The sequence below is a fragment of the Myotis myotis genome, unplaced genomic scaffold (assembly GCF_014108235.1).
Source record: "Myotis myotis isolate mMyoMyo1 unplaced genomic scaffold, mMyoMyo1.p scaffold_m19_p_5, whole genome shotgun sequence".
Classification (NCBI taxonomy): domain Eukaryota; kingdom Metazoa; phylum Chordata; class Mammalia; order Chiroptera; family Vespertilionidae; genus Myotis; species Myotis myotis.
In genome coordinates this window covers 15,426,493-15,451,902 of record NW_023416357.1, presented here as the reverse complement: position 1 = coordinate 15,451,902, position 25,410 = coordinate 15,426,493, and the positions used below count along the sequence as shown (strand labels likewise).

At 45.8% G+C, this 25,410-nt stretch overlaps 1 protein-coding gene across 9 annotated transcripts in view; it reads right to left on the bottom strand.

Moving 5' to 3' along the window:
* The window catches only part of TRIO (trio Rho guanine nucleotide exchange factor), a 307,705-nt gene that overhangs the window by 158,744 nt on the left and 123,551 nt on the right, over positions 1-25,410 (bottom strand). For 8 of the 9 annotated variants that reach the window (XM_036309518.1, XM_036309520.1, XM_036309521.1 and 5 more), the window contains exons 5-9: positions 23,450-23,962; positions 21,157-21,279; positions 19,001-19,192; positions 11,859-11,990; positions 2,003-2,233 (exon numbers count right to left, since the gene is read on the bottom strand). In XM_036309518.1, coding sequence (XP_036165411.1) covers positions 2,003-2,233; positions 11,859-11,990; positions 19,001-19,192; positions 21,157-21,279; positions 23,450-23,962 — 1,191 coding nt within the window. The remainder of the gene's footprint in view (positions 1-2,002; positions 2,234-11,858; positions 11,991-19,000; positions 19,193-21,156; positions 21,280-23,449; positions 23,963-25,410) is intronic. The other variant, XM_036309519.1, reaches the window with a different exon arrangement.

Below are 25,410 nucleotides of genomic sequence, written 5' to 3'. Positions count from 1 at the left end.
ACTGACAACGTCTTTCTAAAGTACTACATTTTTTCACTTATTCTCAGCTTACCTCTCCTACTCCGTGCTCAGTATGGCAAAACTTTCCACGTGTTATAATGTCTTGAGTTTCAGAAACACAATTTTGGTGCTGACGTCCTATGTACTCCTTCAAGGTAAAAGACTGCTTCGTCTTATCAACTTCGCTCCCGACTTCACAAGTCAAGCCTACACAGCAATTTTCCTGTTTGCATGACAAGTCCAAACCTTTCCCGGACATTTAATCAACAAAACCTTTCGCTTCCAGAGCACTCACCTGCTTCTGATGGAAGACTAGCAGGACCTGCGAGCATTCCGTGTTCTGCGGAACTTTCTCCTGCTGACACCCCACCTAACCGACTGCTCGAGAAAAAAGCTAGCTGAAAGTACTGGCCTCATTGTTGCCATAATTTCGAACACAAAAATTAATGTTTGCCTTTTTCAAATTCAAGCACATTAAGAACTTGGCGCCAAATCAGACTAGACTACTCCCTATCCCCACGGCCTGCCTCCCTGGGAGATAAACAGTCCAGTGGCTTATTCTTATGGGACTGGGGCCCCGGGGAGCCCCAGAGGTGGGACAGAAGGAGGCCTGTTGCTGCTTCAGACACACGTCCAGAAAGTGTGTGGGTCCACGGGTGTGTAATGAACACTTGATCTGAGAGCCAGAGAGGTGGGCAGGGAAATCCTTTCATAATTACATTTAAACTACTACCATTTCATTGTCGAACGTTTTCGGACAATTCAGAAAAACTAGCACTCCCGTTTCCACCTCACCATTTCAGCTCTCACAGGGCCTCCTGCCGCCAGCTCCGCCCCCACTCCCCGTTCTGTGTTGTTCCCGGCAATTATCTTCCTGGACTAACACTGTTGTAAGGAAGCATGCATGACTCACATCGACCCATGATTCCCGAGGCACTGTGCATGGGGGACTCCAGAGAGCTCAAAGACCGTAAGTAGAAGCAAAGCATAGTGTGTGAAAATTAAAAATTACAGCACAACGAAAAGAACTGTGAACTCACCCGATTCCCGTCGTGCAAAGAAGGGTGAAGAGTAACATGGAGAATCTGTGTGTTCAAAGAACACAGCGCGAGTCTCCGCACTCTCAGCCCATTGGGAGGAAACCCACTCACCTTCAGGTGATCCGCAGGGAGAGTGAAATCTGAGCTCCTGCAAGTCTGAGCACAGCACCGCTCCTGGACGCCCAGGGGGAGCTGGTTGGGTCTATCACTGTGGCTTCCTGCCAACTCCCCTGGATGCCTGGGCTTCCCTGCACCCCCCAGAATTCCTCAGCCCAGAGCTGACACCTCATTCACACCCTCTATTTTAGAGCAAGGACACAACTAGTATCTTATTTATCCCTAAAGCTAAGTCATATTTTATAGGCCCCCATTGTTTTAATCCTCAAAACCCAGGTCACAGGACAGTCTTCCTTATTCCACACTAAGGAGAAAAACAGTATGGGGACTGGGCTTACTCTTATTTTTATAACAACATCAAAGGGATATCAACTGCTTAGAAATGAGAGTCACAAAAGTCCACTTTTCATTCATTAGGCAGCCATTTATTAAGCACCTACTGTGCCCCACAGGCCCCCGGGTGGGAAAGAAGTACAGCCAGCTTAGAGCTGAAGCAGAGGAAGAGCAGAGAAACCTTACACTGTAACAACACCTGGTATGAGCACCGTTGCGCTATTCTCACAAATAACGTTAACTGCGAATGCCCTGTCTCAAGAACAAAACTCAAGAGTCTCCATGAGGCCCAGCATCATCTCACATGCTCCGCGCATACGTGGGAGTTAGCGGCTGAAAACCGCCTGAGCAGGCGATCTCAGAAGCTGCGTGTGTGTGACTGTGAATTTGGTTTCCTCCCATCATCATCTCCTACTCACTCCATCAGCACGTCGCCCAGTACGAGGACCCACTCACCTAACTCGGTTCAGCACGACCAGCCCCTACGAGGAGGAACGCCGCGGGCAACTCACCTGCTGGACGTCCTGCTGGAAAACGCACAGCTGCAGCCGCTGGTGGAGCCGCACCTTGCGGTGCTGCCAGATGTTCTCCAGCTGCCGCTGGTGGTGCAGCACCTCGTGGATGACGTCGAGCACGTGGTGCACGGCCTTGGAGTAGTTGGCCGAGGCTGTCAGGGAATCGGAGCTGCCGGGGGTCAGGGGCCGCTGGAGCTTGTCGAGAAGCGACTTCCCATCCTGGCTCACCTGCCCAGAACAGACAGCGATGAGAACCAGTGGCTGCTCGGCACTCGCAGTCTGCCCGGCCGTGCGGCAGGCTGTCCTCGACGCACGTGCGCACACAGCCATGTGCACACACACTCCCACACAAACGTGAGCCAGTTTTACTCAAAGGCATATTTTATAATGAACAAAATAAAATAAGAACAATTCCATCAGTTATCCAATGGCACTACAGAACCAAATGTGGTAACACACTGAGTTAAAAGAACACCTGTTATCATGAAACATTGTAGACACTGTTCTTAATGAATACACACAGTATTTTGCCTTGTGACATAAGTCAGCGGATATAAAATTGCATTGCTGGGAAATCCTCAAATTAACATGTAAAAGTAGTCATTGTTAGAGAATAAAACAATCACAAGAGCAAATTTTAATGTTGAATCTTGAAACCTCAGTTTTTTTAAATCAATAATTTAGCACTAAGCAAGGAATATGTACATAAACTTTCTTACATAGTTCGATAGCAATTTTACTTCACGAAATAGAGAGAAAATTTTAAAATGCCATTTAATTTGCTTCATTTGCTTTAAAAAGTAATGTTAATTAAAATGTCATCAGCTTTGGGAAAAGACTTCTGTGCTGTATTAGCACAGTGAACTATGGAATATACAATGAAATGAAAAGCATTCAGACTAACCAAAGAAGTAAGAAAAGACGAGGGTGGAATATGAAAAGAAAAGCATGATGTGTTTTTCATTTTTAAGTGAGTCTTAAGACTGAGGGATGATTAAGCCAAGCCAGATGTCATAGAAGGAAAACATGTCCGATCAGACAACAAAAAGGAGTCATAGAGCAACCGGCTGTGTGACTCAGGGGGCTTCTTAAAGTAAGGCTTCATCTCGGAGCCCTTGGAGCTCAGACACCTCGGAATCTGAAACCTCCCTGGGTCTCTAGGGGGCTGGGAGGGTAGGGGGGAGAGGAGCAAGCAGAGCCTGGTTACAACACAAGAGGGCGAGGAGGAGGGGCGGGTGAATGGGACAGGCTAACACGGAGTCTCTAGCAAACAAAATCTAGAGGCCAGTGGAATTTTCTAATCTCTTCTTTTAATCTTTTAAAATGGTAAATCATGTTGGAATGTAACTTTTTTTCCTCATACCAGATTTTGAGATCTTTGTTGGAAGTGCTGACTGTGGCTTATGAGGGCTGCCCGTCATAGATTAAAATTGATCTAATACATCAAGATGGCAACACTTCAGCGAAAATAAGCCAAGCGGACGTAACCAAAGAAAACAGGTAGGAAAAGAACCAACTGAACCACTAGCAGGGTCAGGCATGTGCAAAAGCTAAGCAGTGAAAATGAGCATCTTCTAAAGCAGGGACAGCCCCAGAAGTCGCTGCAGTCTGCACGGGCATTTCTGACAGTGACCGCGAGCAGGGGAGGCCCTGTGAGTGCCGGGTGGGGCTGACTGCCAGGGAGTCAGAGGCAAGGTGCTACTTCAACACGAAGTGTCCTGCTTTTGGTGATCACCTGAGCTAGGCGCTACTTAACATATAAGCATGAAGTTACTGCTCTCTTTTTCTTGCCTCCTCTAACAGCCCCCGATTTCTCTGGGAATGCAGTTACCATGTGAATCAAAGCAAGGCCTGCTTTTCTTTGGAACTTTATGAGTTCCTTACCATTTCAAAATATCAGCAGGTAACAGTAGTCTAGTATTTGAGTCACCAAACCTAATTCATGCCAAGTCTGCATCTGCAGTTGCCATATTCACGATGGCTTTATATTTATGGCCAGAGCATGAATATCTCATTTTTTTTCTCTTCTATTGTTGCATGTACTTAGGCATTTAAGGACTGAAACACATTTTATCATATGTCACCTTTCTTTTGTCTCTAATTTATACCATAGCATATATGAAACATATATATGAACATATATAAACTTTATGTAAAGCTAGATTACTAGCATACATTTATTTCAGCAGACATCATAGCCATTTGTTAAACATGCTTTGGTGAACATGTCAGATGGACATTGAACCGAAGGTGTGGCAGAAACCGGACAGGCCTCCTCAAAGTCACTTCCTCCAGAGCCAAACCCCTACGGTCAGGTACAGCAACACCCCAGCTATAAAACCATATTTCTCAGCCTTGATTACAGAAGTGGCCAATGTACAGAAGTAAAGCATGTTGAATGGGACTCCCAGAAAAATGCTGAATAGGAGGCTGAGCATGCTCATTCCCCTTCCTCGTCCTCCTCCCTGATGCCAAGAACGTGGTGGAGATGGCTGGAGCTTCGGCAGCTATTCATGACCTTGAGGTAACCTTCAGGATGACAGCCAACTTGCTAAAAGAGCAAAACAAAAAGCAAACGGGTCCAGAGAGCCTCTTACTAACAGAACCACCACACCAGCCCTGGAATGCCAGCCTTGGGGCTTCTATACGGGCAGAAGGCAAACCTCTATCGTAAGCCTTTGCTTTGGACCTTAAACCAGCAATACAAGATGGTCTTCCTGCCCTCACCAAGTCTCCAAAGATATCCATGTGACACCATTAATATTCCACCACTGAGAGGGAAAGAGTGATCTAAGCAAGAAGATTCCGATGACTGCCATTGCGGGGGTGTCTTTGTAACAGCTTGAGAGCAGACACGATTACTGGGTTGAGAACATCACGCTTGCTCATGGAGGAGGGGTGGTGAGGAATGGCTGAGTGCAGAACACACAAATATCTAAACAAAAGACAACTCACTAAGCAAAGCTTTGCCTTCTAGGAATTCCGAAGCAGGGGTTAAAGTGTCTCTTGGTTCCACTGCTGGCTGTCACTCAGTGGTAGAGATGGCAGCAGAGATGGCAGCAGAAGTAGCAGGAAAGACTCTGGGCAACAAAACCATCTGCATCCGCTAGGACCAGACGGCCTGCAACGTCGAAGGCACGCTCAGGCACCGATTTCCCCCAAAACCTTTCAGAAGCAATCCTATTTTACCCCATAGATTTGTCAACTTAAAAGGTATTCTTCAAGCACATAAAGGATTTCATATAGTTAGCAAAATATCTTTGTTTTTATAAGAACAACAGTAGTATGTAGGGGGAAAATGCTAGAATTTTATGAAGACTAATATCCTATTTTATAGAAAGATTTCTAAATGGCACAGAGTAACCAGAAAATTACTGAAAGAAGAGATTGAAAAGTATATAGAAGCCAACATATTCATATATAATTTAAGTACTAAAACAAATAACACATCTAAGTTTATGGTATGTGATACAGTTTTGATTTCTTAGCTATAGAACCAGATGAATTAATTTGCTTAAGTTACACCTTTTGTCTAAAAATGTGTTTCTAGCCTTTAGGTAGTCAAACCCTATCCCCCAAAGGGACAGTAGCTGCAAAAAAGAAAATCAATCTTTATTATCAAAAAGCAGCACTTAATCTTGTGTAATTTTTGAACAGATCGAAGTGGCTCACTGTTTCAGGTTCTGCTCTGTGTTGAACACAGTGCTCGGGGGCTAGAATGGCCACAGAAGTTACATTTTACAAAGATTAACATTTTATAAAGATAGGAACTGATATGCTCAAATACCTAAATGACTTAAGAAAACAGAAGTACTAACTAAAGCGAAAGAAAGGGATTCAAGTTTACAAGTTTGCCATATCAAAGGTATGTTTGTTCCTAATATTTAAGTGGAAACTTAACTATTTAAAACACAGAACAAAAGTCTGGTTCTTGACTATTTACAACCGCACCTAAGATTTCTCGCTTGAATTCCTGTGTCACCCTAAAATCAGTCCGCCAAACCTCACAGAGACTTCCTGTCCTTGTTTCTGGTCCTTGGCTCAATGCGTTTCCCATTAAATCAGACTGGCGCTAAGAGTCTCTGGCAGAAATATCCTTCACTTGCGCCAATAAGAATGTTGCTCTGAGCTAAGAGAACAGTACTTGGAGATTATTGCTTAAGTTTGCAGAAACACCACCCAAAGCCCAACTATGGCCTAGAATATGTCAGTCAGGTCCAAATGTAGTGTTTTAGATCTAAAAGTGTAGGAAATGGCCCGGCCAGTGTGGCTCAGTGGTTGAGCATTGACCTGTGAACTAGGAGGTCAGGGTTTGATTCCTGATCAGGGCACAAGCCCAGGTTGTGGACTCAATCCCCAGGAGGGGGCGTGCAGAAAATAGCCGATCAATGATTCTCTTTCTCACCACTGATGTTTCTCTCTCTCTCTCTCCCACTCCCTCTCCCTTCCTCTCTCTGAAATTAATTAAAAAATATATATATATATATTTAAAAGTGTAGGAAATATCCTTCCAGAGATATAACCCAGACAGGCAAAATACACAAAATACATAAAGACTTGGTTAGAAATGACTAGACAAAGCCTGTCATAAAGAAACAGTGGTCCTTCAAAACTTTCATGAAATGAATTGCACTATGAGCATTGACCAAACCAACACCATCTGTTTTGACTCTCTTGCAGGGCTGGCTCGCTGTGGCCTGCGGTGCACAGACCTCCACGCTAAGCCTGGAAATGCTTTCACAGCCACCACTAACCTTTCCAACTCTTAGGTAAACATTCTCCAAAACGGTTTTAGCAGAGCCGGGAAGAGTGATGAAGATGTCAGCGTGTGACTCTCAAGCTTATTTTGTAGCTAAGAGTGACACTCCTCAGCCAAACAAGGGCACACTTCGCCTTTGTGTAAGGAGGTCAAACCTGTCGTAACAGGGCTGCACGAAGAAGCTCCTACCAGTAGCACAGGCCAGTGACCTTCTGGAAGGTCCCATAAGCCAAGGTCTTCTCCCAGCCTCGGGAAGGCCGCCTGAGAGAGGGAAGGCAGGCTGCTCCCCTTCAGAGCTCTCGGCCCCCCTCTGAGACGGTTCTTTCCCAGATGAGTTCTTAGACATCAGCTTATGGAGGGCTGTCCTATTTCTTTTAGATTATTAGTTTCTTATTCAAAACCAGGTCACTCTAACTGTGTTTCACTCTGATACCTCTACCTGGGATTACCAGAAAGGAAAAACTGAAACAAGACAGAGACCAGAAACTGCTGGGGTAGCCCAGTTAGTAAGTCAGATTCACGCAGAGAACACGTGTGTTCTGTAGATTCCGCGTGGGCTTGACCTTTTCCGCTCCTGGATTTCAAGCCCTTGCAAGTTGTTTGGGGGAAGGAGAGAGACTGCCATGCGGCCTGTTGGCTCTGATGTGCTGCCAAAGGTTGACGGCAGCACCTGCACACCTCCAGCGATGCTGCAATACTTAATGAGGCTCAGAATCAACAGCTTCCTGGCGTTCCTCTGGAGCGAGGCAGACGAGCTTCCACACAAACCGTGGACACGTGATCTCAGTAAGCGTAGTAGCCAGGGGACGCACTTTACTGTCTGTTTTCTCCCATGCCAACAGCACAAATCACAACATCACCATGTATCCAGGGCCTTCAAAAAGGAGCTTGGCCAGCTGTGCAGGCAGCAAATCAGCCCCTGCCATGGAGCCTGCCGAAGTGCGCACCAGGTCAGCGTATTTGCTAAATTGAGGAAAAGTGATGCAGAAACTAAACCCTGGAGTCGCACTGGATCGGAGCGGGCCAGGCATGTGGCGCTTCACCCTTCTCCTCCGGGAACCGCCGGCCGCGCTGCAGGGCCGGGACCTTCAGCAGGTGCATGGACTCTGTCCACAGTCTCGCCTCACAATCACATGCTTGATGTTCAGGTTTCCAGGATGGCATGGGCATATGAGATAGTCATTTGTATGAATTCAGCTTGTTGAGAAAGTAGTTGATGAGTTTGCTTGCTTAAAATGAAATGTTAAAAATAACCACTCTCTATGCCGTTTCTAAAACTACAGCTTATCCCAGACGTTTCTATGGCTTCACTCTCCTGTGATCAACTCCATCAGATATGAGCCCAAACCTGGCAAGCTGCAGCAAGGGATGTTTACCAGGCACAGGTATTCTCCTGTTGCTAAAACACAAACGGAACAACGCGGGACAGGTCTAATTAAAACACAAAAAAGCAGGCGTTTGTGTCCTGAGGAAAAAGTGGGGGGAAGATTTCCCACTGCAAACTTACTATCATCAGATACTGAAAACTATAGACACGGTTGAAAGAGAAAAATTGTGGGATGGAGGGACAGGACAAGAGAAAAGAAAAAGGAAGAGCAAGCCTTGCTTGTAAAATTCCAACTCTTAATGACCCTGCACCCACAGCAGGCAAAGGAAGCTTCCCGTGGATGGATGTCCACTGAGCAGACCCACCGCCTTTGGAACAGGGAAGGCTGTCTCAGTGTGTGGTCTGTGAAGCATCTGCATCAGTCGCTGAATCACTAAAAGAGCCATTGAGCATGGAGATTCATGGGGAGAGGGGGGTATGTGTTATGAGAAACTGCACTTTTAACCAGAACACCCAAGTTAGAAAACCACTAATTTAGGAAATAAACAAAACAAAACAAAAACACTTAAAAAGCATGACAGCCCTTCCTTCCCATCTTTCTTCCCCGCACCTCCTGGCATGGAGGACATGGTGCCAGGCGTTCTGAGGAAGTGGGTGGGCAGGGTGAGGGGCTCACAGAGGCCAGGCAGAAAGGTTGGGAGGTTGAGCAAATGCACTGAGTAAACAAATGCGTTCATACTCTGAGGGAGCCGGTTTCGCTGCTGTCTGGGAGGAACGTATAAACAGATGGGGAAAGCTGGAGAGGACTCTGAGGATTGGATCAGAAATGGAAGCACCAGTAAAAACACACGCAGTTTTAAAGTAGAGATAGACACAGGTAGATGGGGCAGTAGCTGTGGATGTGTGTGGATGGATGGAAGGATGGATGGACAGATGGATGGACGGATGGACATTAACATACATGTTTCCTGACTCTAACTGCTCAGAGGGCCTAGAAGCACTGACACCCATAGGTAGACAAGTCCTCGCAAGCACCCAGATCCTAGTTTCTAAATACCACACAATAGCACAGGAACCAGAACTTCTTGGTGAGATGGTTGACCTCAGGGACGATGCAGGGAAAGGACAAGATGAGTCGGGAACCATCTTGGTATGCCAGAAAGTAATGCTCAAATAATGATAAGGATGTATCATAAACACAAAAAAGGGACTCCTGCTAGCCAAATGTGGACAATTTAGGCATTAAAATAGAGTACTGGATTATAGCCCATTGAATATAAAAAGATTTTATAAATCCATACTGAATGAATGGATGCATGAGAATAAAGCTCTTTCTTATGCAGAAAAGGCTGCCTAGTGAATACAGAGGAGTGATGGAAATAAGTGCCATTGTCAGACAGCCACAGTGGATGTGGGCGGAGGCCATGAGAAGTCCGAACCTGTTACATCAGTATATCTCTTCACAAAATGCTCATCAAGGGCAAACTTTTCTCTTTTTAAAAATATATTTTTACTTATTTCAGAGAGGGAGAGAGATAGAAAATCTTTCCATATACCTGGTTCAAATGACTGTCTCCTGGAGTGTATGGAGCAGCTGCAAACAAGTATTTAGACTAAATCTGTGGTTTAAGACCCCAGCTTGGGAAGCTGTCTACATGCCATTGAATTATTAGTGCCAACTTGAAATCTAACGAATTGGCACCACAGGTAAACACAGTTCCCATGTCAAGATGCCCTTTTTCATAGAATGTAGTGGTAACAGTGAGAAAACTCTGTGCTTTGCTAGCAGTACCTAGGGCAACAGACAGGCTGAACCAGCAGCTGGGCCAGAGCATGACATGGTCGGGTCACGCAGGCAAAGGCTGCAGCCCAGCTCCTGCCAACCCGGTCCCCTTGTGTGTGAGCTCCTCAGTCCCACGGGGGCAGGAACCTATGACCGAAATCAAAACCAGCTTCTTGGAAGACCCCCTTCCACGGTGGATAACAGTCCATTCACTTTCTATATTCCAGGTCGAAATCAGACGATGCACAGAGACAGTACACGCGGGAAAGAACTTATTGCATTTGATACAAAATCTTCATGAATCAGTGCAATACAAAATTACAGATCTGTTCAATTCTCGTTTTTACTATAAAAAGGCTACCACTTATTGCTATAGTGCCTAAAAAACTAGACAATCAAACTAGTTAGTAAACACTGGATGTAAAGTTAAGAAGCATATCTCGAGGTAACTATTCTTAATTCCATGGACAGCGTAAAATAGTGCTGAGAGATAAAGGGATCTTGTTAGGCACAAAAGGAGCAAGAGAAACAAGCATGTAGATATCAACTTCCAGGGAAAGAAGGTTTGACCACATTCCAAGCAAACGTTTTAATTCCTCCTTCGGCACTCGGGGCCAGGAGACCTGGGCCTAGGACAGGAGAGTGCCAGCCTCTTGGGGAAGCAGGAGGTGCCAGACTCAAAACAAAAGGCCAGTTTCTTCCCACGACTTGCACAGTGGATGTGGTTCACATCAAGGAAGACTTGGATTTAAAGATTTACTAAACATCTACTCTGTGCCCCCTCTGCCCGGACAGTGTGGCTCAGGGGTTGAGCATTGTCCCATGCACCAGGAGGTCATGGTTTGATTCCCAGTCAAGGCACATGCCTGGGATGCAGGCTCATCCCCCAGAGGGGGGGCGTGCAGGAGGCAATCTATCTCTCTCTTCCTCTCCCTTCCTCTCTCTGAAATCAATAAAAACATAAAAAAACAACCCACAAGTGACACGCCTTGACCACCTGTAGTTGTCATCATCACTAACATGATATGACAGAAGGCAGCTGAGAAGGTGAAGCCGACCTGTCAGGGCTCACGTTCCAGCTCCACCTCCTACAGCTCTTGGCCTGTCACTTCCTCGCTAAGCCTTAGTTTCCTCATTTGAAACAGCAGGGATAATACAGTACATGCCCCAGACTTGTGAGCAGTAATATATAAAGTCCTTACAACAAAGCCTGGCACCGAGGAAGGTGGCAGAAATAAACCAGGGTAATTACATGAAATAATTTACCCTAAAATAATAACACTACCCTGAGATTTCTACAACAGCGAGCAGCTTTGCAGATTTGAAAAAAATAGTGTGTGCTTTGCAAGGCAGAGCATGAGGCTGCACCGGGTTTGCCTCTTTTCTAGAAAGCTCACTCAGGGAGGCTAACTGGAGTTTGACAAGTCTGAAGAGCATGCAAACACGTGTTTCCTGAATACCACATTGTATGCGGGAAACGTATTTATACGTTCTACCAGTGTAGTAGAGCGCGGGACAAGTATTAATACGTTTTTTATAGACTAGCGGTAGAATGCGGGTAACGTATAAATACGTAAACTAAAGTTATCGTAATTTTACTGAACGTTGCCATTTGCGCAAAAAATCAGCAAAAATGGCCCGTGCCACCTGTTAGCGCGCGATAAAAACTACCCGCAAACAATGTGTTAAGTGGAGACAAGAAGACTGGGATTTCAGAGACTTAGCAGATGAAAATCTGAGCCCTCTAAAGGACACCCACAGTGTCATAGGCCGTGAAAGGTCTGCTCACTGCCAACCACCACCACCCTCTTTTCCTTACTAGCTTTCACCCCCTACTCAAGTTCAAAAGTTACAATAAAACTGAAGTTTCACTCAAAAATCAAAAGGTTTTTTTAGGCCAGCCCGAACTTCCTTTTTTCCTAGCCTTCGTGCTATGACACAAAAATAACGTTGTTTTGCAAACGTAGTAGAGAGGCCCGCCTACCTCAGAATACGCCAGGGTGATGTGCTCGTATATGCCCTGGTGGTGGTGGATGGCGTCCTCCAGGTCCTGCAGCTCTGAGGGCAGGTCCACCTCTCCGCAGGCCTTGCACCACGAGTCCACGTTGCTCATGTACTTGGAAGGTTAAAAAAAAGATGATATCTATCAATGGCGATGTATAGTGAGAAGTGGCTATTTTTTAACGTGGTTTTGAAATAAGGGTAGTTGAGACATTCTAAGAACCTGGTTGAATCTTCATCTCAAATGGCTCTCCCATGAGTTCTCAAACTGGATTCCTAGAGTTCTCAAACTGGATTCCCTGGTTTAGGTTCTGGCAGAGCGGGGGCTGGGCCCGGGCACCTACACCTGAAATGATGACCTCGGGGGACTCTGGGGCCAGGTCCAGGAGCGCACCTTGAGCAGCTCTGCCCTGCATTGCTGTTCTGGGCATGCCGGTTAATCTTCCCACCCCGACGCTAAATTCACATTTCTAACTGCCCTGCTGTGTCAGCCTCCAGCCCCAGCAGGATAGCAGTGCAACTCTCCCAGAGCCATCCAGCCCTCCTGCTTTCCTCTTTCATTCAGTTGCTAATGGTTTCATTACTTTGCATATATCTGTCCAATTTTCCCAACACTACTTACTGAACAACTGTCTTTAGCCCCCTTCTTACACCTCATACAAGAATAAACTCAAAATGGATTAAAGGCTTTAAATGTAAGATTCGAAACTGGAAAACTCCTAGAAGGAAACACAAGCAGCCAATCCCTGACGTCTCTCTGAGCAACATTTTTTTCTGACATATCTCTTCAGGCAAAAGAAACAAACAAACAAAAATTAAACAAACAGGACTACATCAAACTAAAAAGGTTTTGCGCAGCAAAGGAAACTATCAACAAAATAGAAAGAAAACCTACTGAATGGGAGAAGATAATCACCAATGACACATTTGAGAGAAAGTTAAAATTGAAAATTTATAAAGACCTCATACAACTCAACAGCTTTAAAAAAAATCCCATTAAAAACTGGGAGAGGACCTGAATAGACATTTCTCCATAGAGGATACACAGTTGGCCAACAGACATACGAATAGATGCTCAGCATCACTAATCATCAGAGAAATGCAAATTAAAACCTCAACAGATATCACCTCACACTTGTCAGAATGGCTACCACCAATCAATCAACAAACAGTGTTGGTGAGGATGTGGAGAACAGGGACCCCTAGTGCACTGTTGGTGGGAATGCAAATTGGTGTCATCACCATGAAAAACAGTGTGAAGGTTCCTCAAAAAATTAAAAATGGAACTGCCTTATGACCCAGCCATTCCACTTCTGGGTATGTATCTGAAGAAACCCGAAACACCAATTCAAAAGAATATATGTACCCCTGTATCAATTGCCATGTTAATATGGAAGCAGCCGAAGTAAAGCAGATAAAAAAGCTGCAGTACACAGAGGGTGGGCAAAAGTAGGTTTACCGTTGCTCGTATGGAAAACAATACAACAATTATAAATACTAATTCAAGAATAAACTCTGTCTCTCGTGTACCCATAACTATAAACCTATTTTTGCCCCACCCTGTATATAAAAGGGAATATTGGACACAAAAAAAGAATGAAGTCTTACCATTTGAGATAGTATGAACCAAGAGGGTATGAGGGTATTATGATACATGAAATCAGTCAGACAAATATCATGTTTTCACTTACATGAAATCTAAAGAGCAAAATAAACAAAACAAAACTGAAACAGACTCACAGACACAGAGAACAGATGGCTGCGGGGCGAGGGGGGTGTTGTGGAATAGGTGAAAAAGGTAAAGAGATAAAAAAGCACAAATTGGTAGTTACACAACAGTCATGGGGATGTACAGCACAGCACAGGGAATATAGTCAATAATTGTGTGATAAGTATGCATGGTGCCAGGTGGGCACTTGAGACCTTGGGGGGAGCACTTTGTCACGAATATGATTGTCTAATACAAAATAATACTGAATGACAACTGTAATTAAAAAATTTAAAATGCTAATGGTGAACATCTGAAATCATTTACCTAACATCAGAAAGAGCAACAGGCCCATTTTTTCTACCTTTTCAAAAGCAAATACACACAGGATTAAAAGACAACCCAGTGAAGGCCTCCAAACTCCTAGGCTGTGTGGCAGAACCTAAGGGTGGGCTGAGGGAGGCGGGGATCACGCCAGCCTCTCCCACTTTGCAAGTTAAACAAGAGTGTCAGTCATAGGCTGCAGAGCCAGGCTGCTGACTGCCACCTGGGTCTCTCCTCAGGACCCCACCCCCTGCCCCCCTCCCCCGCGGCCACCCCAACTTCCCCAGAAGTCATCAATAGCTGAGAAACCACTGCCAAATGTCTTAGGGAGATCCTCTCAGCATGCATCACGTTGAGTGTCAAAGGCAAGCCGGCAGAAGGCCCAATTAGGGATGCTAACTCAGTTAAGCCAACTAGACATGAACACATTTCCCTGGGCTTCACCTAATTTACACTGCCTTGCTGCTTACCAGGGATGCCGACGGTGACTAGTTAAAATGGGGTAACTGACCTGCCCTCCCAAGTACTTAGGACTTTTTAGAAACTTAAAATAGACAAGCCATCCAAATAACAACTGTTTATAAAAATCCCTTTATCATTTATGTATTGGCTCAGAAAAATATCTGTGTGCAAATCTTAGGACTTGAGAGCAATGATAAGGCATTAGGTGTCATCGAATAGCAGGTGGTTTCTGTTGGCTTCAAACATGACTAAACCAACACACCCACAGGGAGCATCTCCTCACCCCCCTGTGCGGCACCCGCCTCACATCCTCAAAGGCCATGGAAGTGTTATAACTTACTTTACCGCTCCCGCTCTGCATAGATGCAGGCATGACTCATTAGGCATATTTTTAAGTATTTCTGGGGTGGGGTGTTCTATAAATGTCAATTAGGTCAGGTTGAATGAGTCTAACTATTCCTGATCTCCATTTCACTCTCTCCTCTTTGATTATTGCATTTAACACCAATTATTAAGTTATTATAAACCTTTTTCAATTATGAGTTGACTGAGGTTAACCAGCATCATTAATAAATCACCAGGTTAAGTCACTAATTAATGGCTGCTGCACACGGGTCACTACAGCATGCCCCAAACAAAGCAGAGTTACAACATATTCCCAAGAGGCAATGCGCCTCCTATGTAACAGGGACAGTTTTAGTTATATAACACTTCACAGTAAGCAGAAGTGTCAGACTAGTTTGTCAGTGTATCCACATGACAACTAAAATATAGTCAACTCCAATTTTGAAGCAACCAATAAAGAGAAACATTCAAGAACTTTTATATATGCCTATAGTAAAAGTAGTTTACTTATAATTTCTTTTTAAAATATTTTTATTGATTTCAGAGGGGAAGAGAGAAAGAGTGATAGATAGATAGAAACATCAATGAATGATGAGAGAGAATCATTGATCAGCTGCCTCCTGCACATCCCTACTGGGGATCAAGCTGCAACCATGACCTCCTGGTTCATAGGTCAACATTCAACCACTGAGCCACACTGGCCAGGCTCCTCCTATAACTTTTAAGAGCTTGTTTCTGAAATCGTGTGCTGTCATCTCAGGAACTAAGAGATTTTCATAGTGAAAACTTCAAATAATGAAAGCCCAAGCTTTGAGACCACAGGCAAATCACTCCCCAAACAGAACATAAGGACAAGGACAGCAGCCCCATGTACTTCACTGGCCTGACTTAAGGAGGAAATGAGGCTTTGTGTTAAAAGCTGTGAAGTTTAAAAAGCCATGCAAATATTAGCTGTTATTTCTTTTTGGCTATTATCAGATCAGCGGCCCTTAAAGTCACAGATAAATAAGGTGATCAGACTTATGGGTCCCTCGGAAGGTCAGCCACATCAGCACTAACAGGCGCGTCTGCAGTGACAGCCCTGTAACTGCTCCGTCCAGTAAAAGTGGCCACAAGCCCACGTGCTCCTGAGCGTCCGCACTGTGCATCCTGTGACTAAGGAAGTGAATTCCACTTCGTTCAGCTTTCAAATTACCTTGTTAATATATTTTAGTGAATGTGAAGGAACTTCCGTAGCCACATGTGCTGACTGGGCTACATACGGACAGTGTGGCTCGAGATCACATTATTTAACAGTAAAAATGGGAGATTTTAAGGTGTAGTAAAACCAAGTCACTTTATTCCTTTATGTTACAAAAATGTAATTTGCCTTGGGAGCTTTTAATAGGAAGGGGCTGTCCAGTGGCTCTAACACATGACCAGAAAGTGAAGGCTGGAGCCCTCAGCGCCATCTGCTGGCGAAAGTGCTGACAGAGAGGTCATGCCCCCACACTGACAAACTGATATCCTGGAGATGAGGACATGAGACAGAGTGGCCCAGGCATCTTCGGAAAGCAGAACATCTACAAAACATCATTCTCACCTAGGTTCATGTTCATGAACCCACAAGCAATACCAACGCCAGAGCATCCACAGAGAGGAGCGAGGCGGGGAGCTCGGCACACACGGTCCCTCCCTGGCAGCTCTGTCCCGAGAGGGAAGGCCTCTTCCTGTCATTTGACCACTCGCACAGGGTCGCATATTTGAGCCCCACGTTCCCCTGAAAAGACTGAAATTCTTAATGAGAATTCTGATGGCGTTCAGAGAGGTGGCTATGATGGACCTCTAGCCTGTGACGTCCAAAGTTTCTGGTCCTTTCCCTACTGAGGTTAGGAAAACAGCTTAAGCATCACTGGAAGGTAAAGCATTTAAAAAGAAGGGACAAAGCTGGCCTAGTCCTGGAACTGCTCTCCTGGGAGAGGAAAGCCATGTTAGTAAATGTGACCTTCTCCGCATCAGAATTTCAAGAATCGTACTGTTATTCGGGGAAGGGAAGATACACACTGCATTTTCGCTTGAGAGAAGGAAATACTTTCTGAGGACAGCATCAAGGTTCATCCACAATGCCGGCCCCTGCCTCACCTGCCACTCCGTCCCTACGCTCGGATTTAACTTCTTCTCGGGCCACTTGATCTGCATGGAGACCTCAAGCATTGCTATTGTTTATGCAGGATACCAAGAAATTCTGTTCAATATATTCACCTAGTTTAGTTTCCTTCAAATCCATAACTGACAGCCACTCATTTTATCCAAGGAAAAACACTCCAGTCTCTTTCAACTTTGCTACAAGGATGAAATGTTTAATAATAAAACATTGCAGAGGAAAATGCCCCATGGCGCTCACACTTCTAGATTATTTTCAGGCAGGTCAGAGCAGCAAGTAATCTTCCGGGTGTATTTACAAGTCTGAATCCCACTATGTTTATGAAAGAGATTTTCCTTATGTGTTATTATGCTTCGGACTCCCTGCCATTCACCCAGACGGCTTGTGCTGCTTCCAATTTATTCACAGCATCTTGACATACCTTCTGGGCGCCCACCACCGATTTACATCCCAGCCCCAGTTCCAAGGGTTGCTGCACCTCATGCTAGGTTCCCACTCCAGCTGACACGTAGGTGGGCAGCACACAGCTCATCTGCCCACCCACAATAATGCCCAGCGAACAGCACAATGACAGGGACCGGAGCGGGTCAGAGCCCTGCAGACACTGCTAGCTGATCCTGAAGGGGGTTCCTATTACTTTAAAAGAGCTACTTTTGTGGGGAGGGGCCTTTACTTATTCTTTAATCATAAAACTAGTTAAATGCATATTAATAAGCAGAAAAATCTTCCTACCGAAACCTGAAAGTTCCTTTTTACAGCTTGGCTTTCACATGAGGTGATCAAGGTTTTTTCCACCGTTTCCTCTCTTGCTTCACATTTTAAAGGTCTCTACAGTTGAGATCACTACTAATTAGTATCCTGTGCAACATTCTAGCTGCCTTGCCCAAAGCTAGGCAAGCTGGGGCCTCGATTTTACCTCAACTGACTTCATTCCTCAACAGAGACCACTTCTAGATTAAAGAGATACTATTTCCTTCTTATAGTCATCAGTGCAAATCCCTATAAATACAGTTTTCCCAAAAAAAGCTCTATCAGTATTTTCCCTTTAAAATAAGGCAACCGTTTGCCTCTTCCCCATCTGCCTTCCCGGTGGCCACAGGTTCCTGTGCTGTCAACACCTGCGAAGGAAGGTCACTGTCCAGCACACCTTCCCCGCTGACGTCTCGGTCAGGAACGCATCGCTTTCCTTTTGCTGCCTCCACAGCTGCTTGCTCCAGCCAGTTTGTTTGCGGAAAGGATTGTGGAGGTGTGGGGAGTGGTACAGGCACACCTTACAGATTACCTCTTAAGTAAGATATTTCGACGAGCACATCAGCCAAAGAAGCCAATGTGTTAGAATCCATGCAAATCATTAAAAATCGTGATCGACACTGAAAGCTGCCTGCCCCAAAGCCATGTCCACCCAGCCCTTGCTGGCAGGGCCTGCCTACAGCAGTGGAGCTAAGAAGCTGGGTCCCCCCTCTCCCCTCCCCGCACCCAGTCCTGGACTTCGGAAAGCACTGGGCGGAGGGATCTCCTGACAGTAACGTTTCCCTGATCAAAGTGATGGGCGACGACACGCACTGCCAGCCCTGCACTCCCCGGACACCAAGTGGAGGGCTGGTGCTGGGAGCTGTGGCCTACATCCTGTGACCATGAGCGCAAGGTCGAGCGCCCAGCCCTGGCATCGGGTCTGGCTAGAACTGCCTATACTTTGTCACTTCTTGTTTTGGGAGGAAAGCAAAGCCCTGATGTTTAAGCCAGACAGCCAGGCATTCTGTTACCTGCTGCCACAGCATCCTAATTAGAGTCTTGCAGTGATAACGAGGAGAGGGAGAAAAGGAGGAGGAGAGGGGTAAAGAACAGCACTACCACTTGTTAGTACCCACCGTATGCCAGGCGCTCTGCAGGGCACCTAATATGAATCATCTCATTTTCACAGTAAAACTCCTCTCAAGCCAACTTTGATTTCCACTTTACAAGTGAGAAACGAAGGAACAGGAGGCTAAACCACCTGCCTCAGGTTGCACAGCGAGGGGTAAGCCAGCTGACCGTTGGCAGAGCTCAGGTGATTCGGTGCCACACAAAGCCCCCCAAGGATCTGGCCGCAGGGGGGAGGTCCCAGGGAGGCAGCGGGCGGTCCCACCCCGTGACGGGCACTGACCTTCTCAGCCTTCTGGTGGAAAATGGAGGACATGTCCAGCAGGGTGCTGCGCTCGTCCAGAGCCGCGGCGAACGCCTTCCACTCCTGCTCCAGCTGGTTGGCGATCTGCTTGATCTGCTGAGAGGCGTAGTGGCCGGACTCCACCAAGCGATTGGCGACCGACATGATCCGGTTTATGTTGACGTACACGTTCTGGGGAAGGGGCAGAAAGAGAGGGCTCCTTAGCGGAAGGCAAACAGGAGGCTTCCTTTAAAACACATGCATAGAATTTCCCGAAACACGGCCTATTCGCTTAAAAGTGATATTCTTAACAGCAGAGTCACCTGGTGTAGAATGGTATACCTATTTGCTGTCTGGATTTCCATGGGCTCTGCGTTTTGGTTCCCCTTTCTGTTTGTCAGGCTGCAAAATTACACATCAACGGGCTGAAAGGCATCTTGTTAGGCCAGAGCAGTCAAAAGCACAAGTGTGTGCACACAAATACTCTATTACTCACTTCCTGGCTCCTGGTCCTGACAAGGGTCCAGATGGCAAGCCGCCTGACGAGCAGTCACCCAGAACTGCAGGACCCCAACCGTTCCGCTTCTAACTAGGACCCAGAAACCACTAAATATGTCCGTAGCCACCCAAGGCTATTTGTGTGAAAACAAGCTCTCCTTTCTCCATAAATCCAAGTCTTCTTTTTTGTGCCAACTGAAAATATTCTCTAAATGGATGCACTTTCTCCAAGGAATATGAATTGGGACACAGAACAATGCTTTGTTCAAATTTTAAATCAAGCTTTTCTACTCTGCTGAGATTCCTATCTTCAGGTCCACCAGTGTCCTGCAAAAATAAGGGAGCGAGGCTTAAAAAAACTGCGCTTTTTGCAAAACAAGTTTTCGCTATGATAGTTCCCTTTCCACCTTCCATCTTCTTTGAAGTCCCATTTCAGCCAAGGCTGGGGCGGGGATACACACCTTCAACAAAGCCCAGGCTGTTGTATTCACATCCTTATGATGCTTTGTGATGCATCAGAACATTGTGCTCTCTATAGTCCCCCCAAATCACAGACACAACTATGGCTCCTCCCAATCTTGCCCCTACATCTCACAACCTTCCCTGTCCAAACTTCTCCACATTTTTCTTCCCTTCCCACACTGGTCCTGTGGGCCAGTCTCTCACGGCCTGGCACCCAGACCTCTGCAAGAGCCTTGTGGTTGTTACCTCGACTGCAGCCCACCCAAGAAAGTGTATCCACTTGTCCGTTCTTCCCCCGTACAGTCTTTTACTCATTTCTGCCCCAAACCTAACTAGAAGGAGTCGCCTATGCCCGGGATCAGCGAGCCACAGACTGCATGCAGCCTCTGAATTACTTTTCTGGGCTGCGCGTGCAAGCTAGACTCAGCTAACAGAGAGGTGTTGACAGTGTCAGGGAGGGAGGGCACTTTGTGAGCTTGTGACACTCAGTCAAGGCCACAGTCAGCAGGGAACTGGCTTCCCTGGCTCCTGTGGCATTAACGCTTATAACTAGCGTCCTTTAAGTCCCTGGCCCCTTCGCATACGCATGCTCTATCTCTAGTGCCAGGTAATGACATTTGCTCATTTTTACTTTCTCTGTCCCCTTAAGGAGGAACAGTTCAAGGAGATGCCCTCTGTTAGAATCCTGACAAGAGCTGTCCATGTGGACGGCTCTGCTGTGGGACCCACTGTGGGTACCATTGCCCCTCGAACCCATAGTTTCCTGAATCACTTTCATGTCCTTAAACAGACTGTGCTCACAGAGTGCTGGTCTGCGCAGAGTGCCTTCTCCACATCCCCATTACTTCTGGCGCAGATAAGGGAACACGGTGGCACCCAGCAACCTGCAGCTCCAAGGGGCGGAGCACAGGAATGGGCATCAAAACCATCCATGGGGAACTGGCCACGTAGCTGGTGCAAGTTTCACTGGTTAGTTGGTTTGCTTGTTTACATTTTTGTTTGTTGAAAACTGAAAACAAGCTACTTGGACACTGTGAGCACTGAGAACTGGACACTTGGAGGTCAGCTGCTATCATCAAATCAGAAACTCTGAAAGCCCACATGGCCTCTTAGCTGCATGCTGGGATGTGATCTGTGTGTGTCCTGTTCCCTAAAATCCCTTCCCTCACACAATAAAACTATCCCGACAGTCTTACCATACAGTTCATAGCAAAGTGGTTGTGCTGCGTCTGAAGCTCCATAGCGTGAGGGTGGCTGGTCCCAATCTCAGTGTAGCTGTTCAGAAACAGGCCCTTGTTGTGTGTGATCCAGTCAAACATCTACCAGAACGAAAAAGACAACCTGAGTCACTCCAGGAAAAAGAAATGAACTGACACGAACCCGGGAATAGGGCCAAACGCAGAAGAGGCAACATTCTTCCTCGATAACCTCTCAGCATTTGGGTCCAGGATTCTTGACGTCTCAGAAGTTAGCACAGTTCTGAACCTGCAGGACCTGTAAGAAAATCTTATCTAACAGATGGTTCCTTTGACAGATGAGGATGGATGGAGCAAAGATATTCAAGTCCCCAGGCTAATGACAAACTCATCTTTTGACTCTCAACCCAGCCCCCAAGCTATACTGAACTACTTAATGACCCCAAACTACTCTTCAACTAAAGACCTGTTAGTTATTAGGGATTTATCATCTCTGGGTGGGTTTTGGTGATAGCAATGCCAAAGACTATAAGATAATGTTCTTGAATGCAAGAAGTAAAAAACAACAACAACAACAACAAAAAACCTGGGCAAATGCAAACAATAAAATTTACTGTGAAAATAAAAAGGATTGGGAAAAGATTGAACAAAGACATATCTCTTAAGGTTCAATGGAGAGACTACCTGGACAAGGATGTAGACTACATTGTTCACAAGGAAAGCATTTAAAGAAAAACTAGAGGCCTGGTGCACGACATTCGTGCATAGATGGGGGGCCCCCTTCCCTTCAGGGGATGTCCGACTGACGGCTTAGGCCTGCTCCCCACAGTCGGACATCCTTAGTGCTGCCGCGGAGGTGGGCCACTGCACTTGGCCAGCCGTCAGCCCAGCTTCTGGCTAAGCGGCACTCCCCCTGTGAAAGCGCATTGACCACCAAGGTGCAGCTCCTGCATTGAGCGTCTGCCCCTCTGGTGGTCAGTGTGCATCATAGCGACTGGTCATTCCTCAGTTCGGTCCATTTGCATATTACCCTTTTATTATATAGGATAAACGCCTATCAGTTAGCACTGACACTGTGCCTTGAAGCAGAATCCGAGATGGCCACCTGTTTTGTGGTTTTTTTTAATAATTAGAAGGAAGATTCTCCAGTGTCTTTGACAAAGCAGCACCTAAAACCTAAATGCACTGACAGGTATGTGAAAAGCTTACCAAAGAACAGTACTGGAGGGTCACCTTTCAAAAGGTCCTTTATTTCTAATGTAGTTTTTTTATTTGTTTGTTTGTTTTACTTTACAAAACTGTCCATGAAAAACAGTCCATAAGATCAAATGAAGAGTGACCAATTCACCCACACCCATGGCTTGCACCACATTCCCATAAAGAAGTGCACTGCTTTCCCATGGCTAAGACTGAGTTAGCCGGTAACTGGCAAGAATTCTCGCTGAGTAGTTGGTTTATCTGGAGCACAAGAATAAGATATGAGACCATAAATTATTATTGCCTATATTTCCCAGAAACTATTAATGTAAACTAATTATTCACCCTTTTTAAAAATAGATCGGAATGGTGTACTGTATGGCTTTGTATGTGTAGAAGAGCAGAAGTTAGCAAATGACATACATATAGGGTGTCCCCTCAAAAATGTATACACACACTTTGAGTAATTATAAGGCAGTGTTTATTAAAATACATTTAATTTTCAAAATTGAGCTATAAGCTGTTAAAGTGTATATACATTTTTGGGGACACCCTGTACATAACTATTGCTTTCAATAATATAATGCTATAAAACATTCACTCTTTTAGCCAAAGATATCATTCTTGTCTATCTTACAGGCATTCGAAACTATCAGTAATTAACAACTCAAAGTTTCTAAAATAGCACTGCACTGCACAGGGAATGACCATGGGAAGCAGATTTAGGGGCGGTCCCAGAACTGACACTCTCCATCTCTAGTCTCTAACCGACACCATGAGAGTCACTTACTCTGCCACAGCCCTTTCTCTAGACCAGTGGTTCTCAACCTTCTGGCCCTTTAAATACAGTTCCTCATGTTGTGACCCAACCATAAAATTATTTTCGTTCATACTTCATAACTGTAATGTAGCTTCTGTTATGAATCGTAATGTAAATATCTGACATGCAGGATGGTCTTAGGTGACCCCTGTGAAAGGGTTGTTCGGACGCCAAAGGGATCGCGACCCACAGGTTGAGAACCGCTGCTCTAGACCAAACGATCCAGAAAGCTTCCCTGTGTACCCCCTTTTAGCATCCCTCTCCCTTCTCCTTTACCTTCTCAGCATCCTGTTCAAACAGCCGCAGCTGAAAGCACTGGTCCAGCTTCAGCTTCCGCACGTGCCACATCTGATGCAGATGCTGCCGCGTGGAGTGCAGCCGGTCCAGCATGGCGGACACCTTGGGTAAGAGGCTCTGCAGGTCCGCGTTGCCTGACCCTGAGTTCTTTTTGGGAAAGCTGTCGCTGCTCTGGATCCTCTGGAGCAGCTTCTGTCCCTCCAAGTCCAAGTCCTCGATGGGGGCCTTAATCACCTTCTTCTTCAGCTGGGAATGCTCCTCGATCATGTTCCGAGCCCCCTCCAAATCTTGAGGCAACTCCTTCTTGGCCAGGATGTCCTGAAGCTCCTCCAGCCGGGACAGCATGTGGGTGGCGTTGCTAATATAATCTTCAAAAGCAACTCTGATTTCAATCCATTCCTCATGGTTGTACTCCAAGCAGCCGTCAAACTCGGGAGTTAGCTGAGAAGGGTCGACGACTTTGGTAAGGCCTTCTAAAGAGACCATGTTTGTCTTAGGGGAAAAAAACAGGTATGAGAAGATGAACCAATTCTGTATGGTCTTAGTTAGCATAAAGCAGTTTAGGCCCAGATCTTCAAACTTAAAGCAGGTCATCTATTTATAGAAAACATAACATACCTTGTTCTAGCCCCATAAATATAAGTAAATGAAGCCCTATAGTATAGTTGGTGAAAATAAACCCATTAGAGCAGCACATGTATGTTACTTGGAATATCTAAAATTTTAGACTTATACGTATTTCATGAGAGCTAAAATTATTAGATTTCGCCCTGACCAGTTTGGCTCAGTGGCTAGAGCGTCGGCCTGCAGACTGAAGAGTCCCAGATTCGATTCTGGTAAAGGGCATGTACCTTGGTTGCGGGCACATCCCCAGTAGGGGGTGTGCAGGAGGCAGCTGATCGATGTTTCTCTCTCATTGATGTTTCTAACTCTCTATTCCTCTTCCTTCCTCTCTGTAAAAAATCAATAAAATATATTTTTTTAAAAAGATATTAGATTTCTTTCCAAGAATGTGGACACTAACCCTCGATTTTAGGCACATTAACCAGGAAATGTGTCAAACTGCCAAGAACAGAGCACGTCTGACATTTCCCTTTTGGCAAGGCAGCCTTCCTCATCCACACCCGTCCACCATCTCACTCCCAGCAGAGAACTCTGCCCAGGCTTCCGTCTCTCCGCAGTCACGCTCGCATCCTGTTGGTGGGCCCCAAAATCCCTCTGGAGCACCACCTCCCACTAAGGACACTTGTGTGGGGGCTGCTTGTTAAGGGACGGACCAGCGCTGCTCCAACCAGACCACCCTCACCATTCCCCTTCCTAAACTCCACCTCCCGTCAGGTAACACCTCAGAGGACATGAATGGCTTTTTAAAATGTAGAAAAAATACAAGGGTTAGCCAGAAAGCTGGCAGGAGCTCTTTTCACAAAGGTAAAGACAGAAGGTTTCTTCGCTAGATTCTGAGCAGTACAAGTGTTGCACTGTGATACATTTTTAGTCAATTACAACCTAAACAGGAAATCCTGGCCTCACCCTACCTGTCAGACCTGCTGCAGGATTAGGTAAGAATTATGCTTCAAGGAAAGCATCAGAGGGCGGGGTGATTAAATGCAAAGACAAAGGTAAAGGAGGAAGATCCATGGCCTAGAACCAAAAGAGGAAAGAGAAAAAAAAAAGGCGGGTGGAGTCCCACCTGGCACCTCCAGCCTTAGAGAAACTTACGCCTGGACCTCGGTGCCGTTTGGCATAAGAAACCGTGAAGGCAGCCAAGCTACAAAGAGGGGCTGCTCCTTAGCAAGCACTTCTGCTGCCATGTGACTGCAGTTCACTCCCGTCTCATCTGCCTGGACTTTTAATAATGTCCCTGGAGGCAAACAAGTTCAATGGAAAAACCGGTCTAGGTAACCTCGAAGGCCAAGGGACAGATCAAATTTCAACTAGCA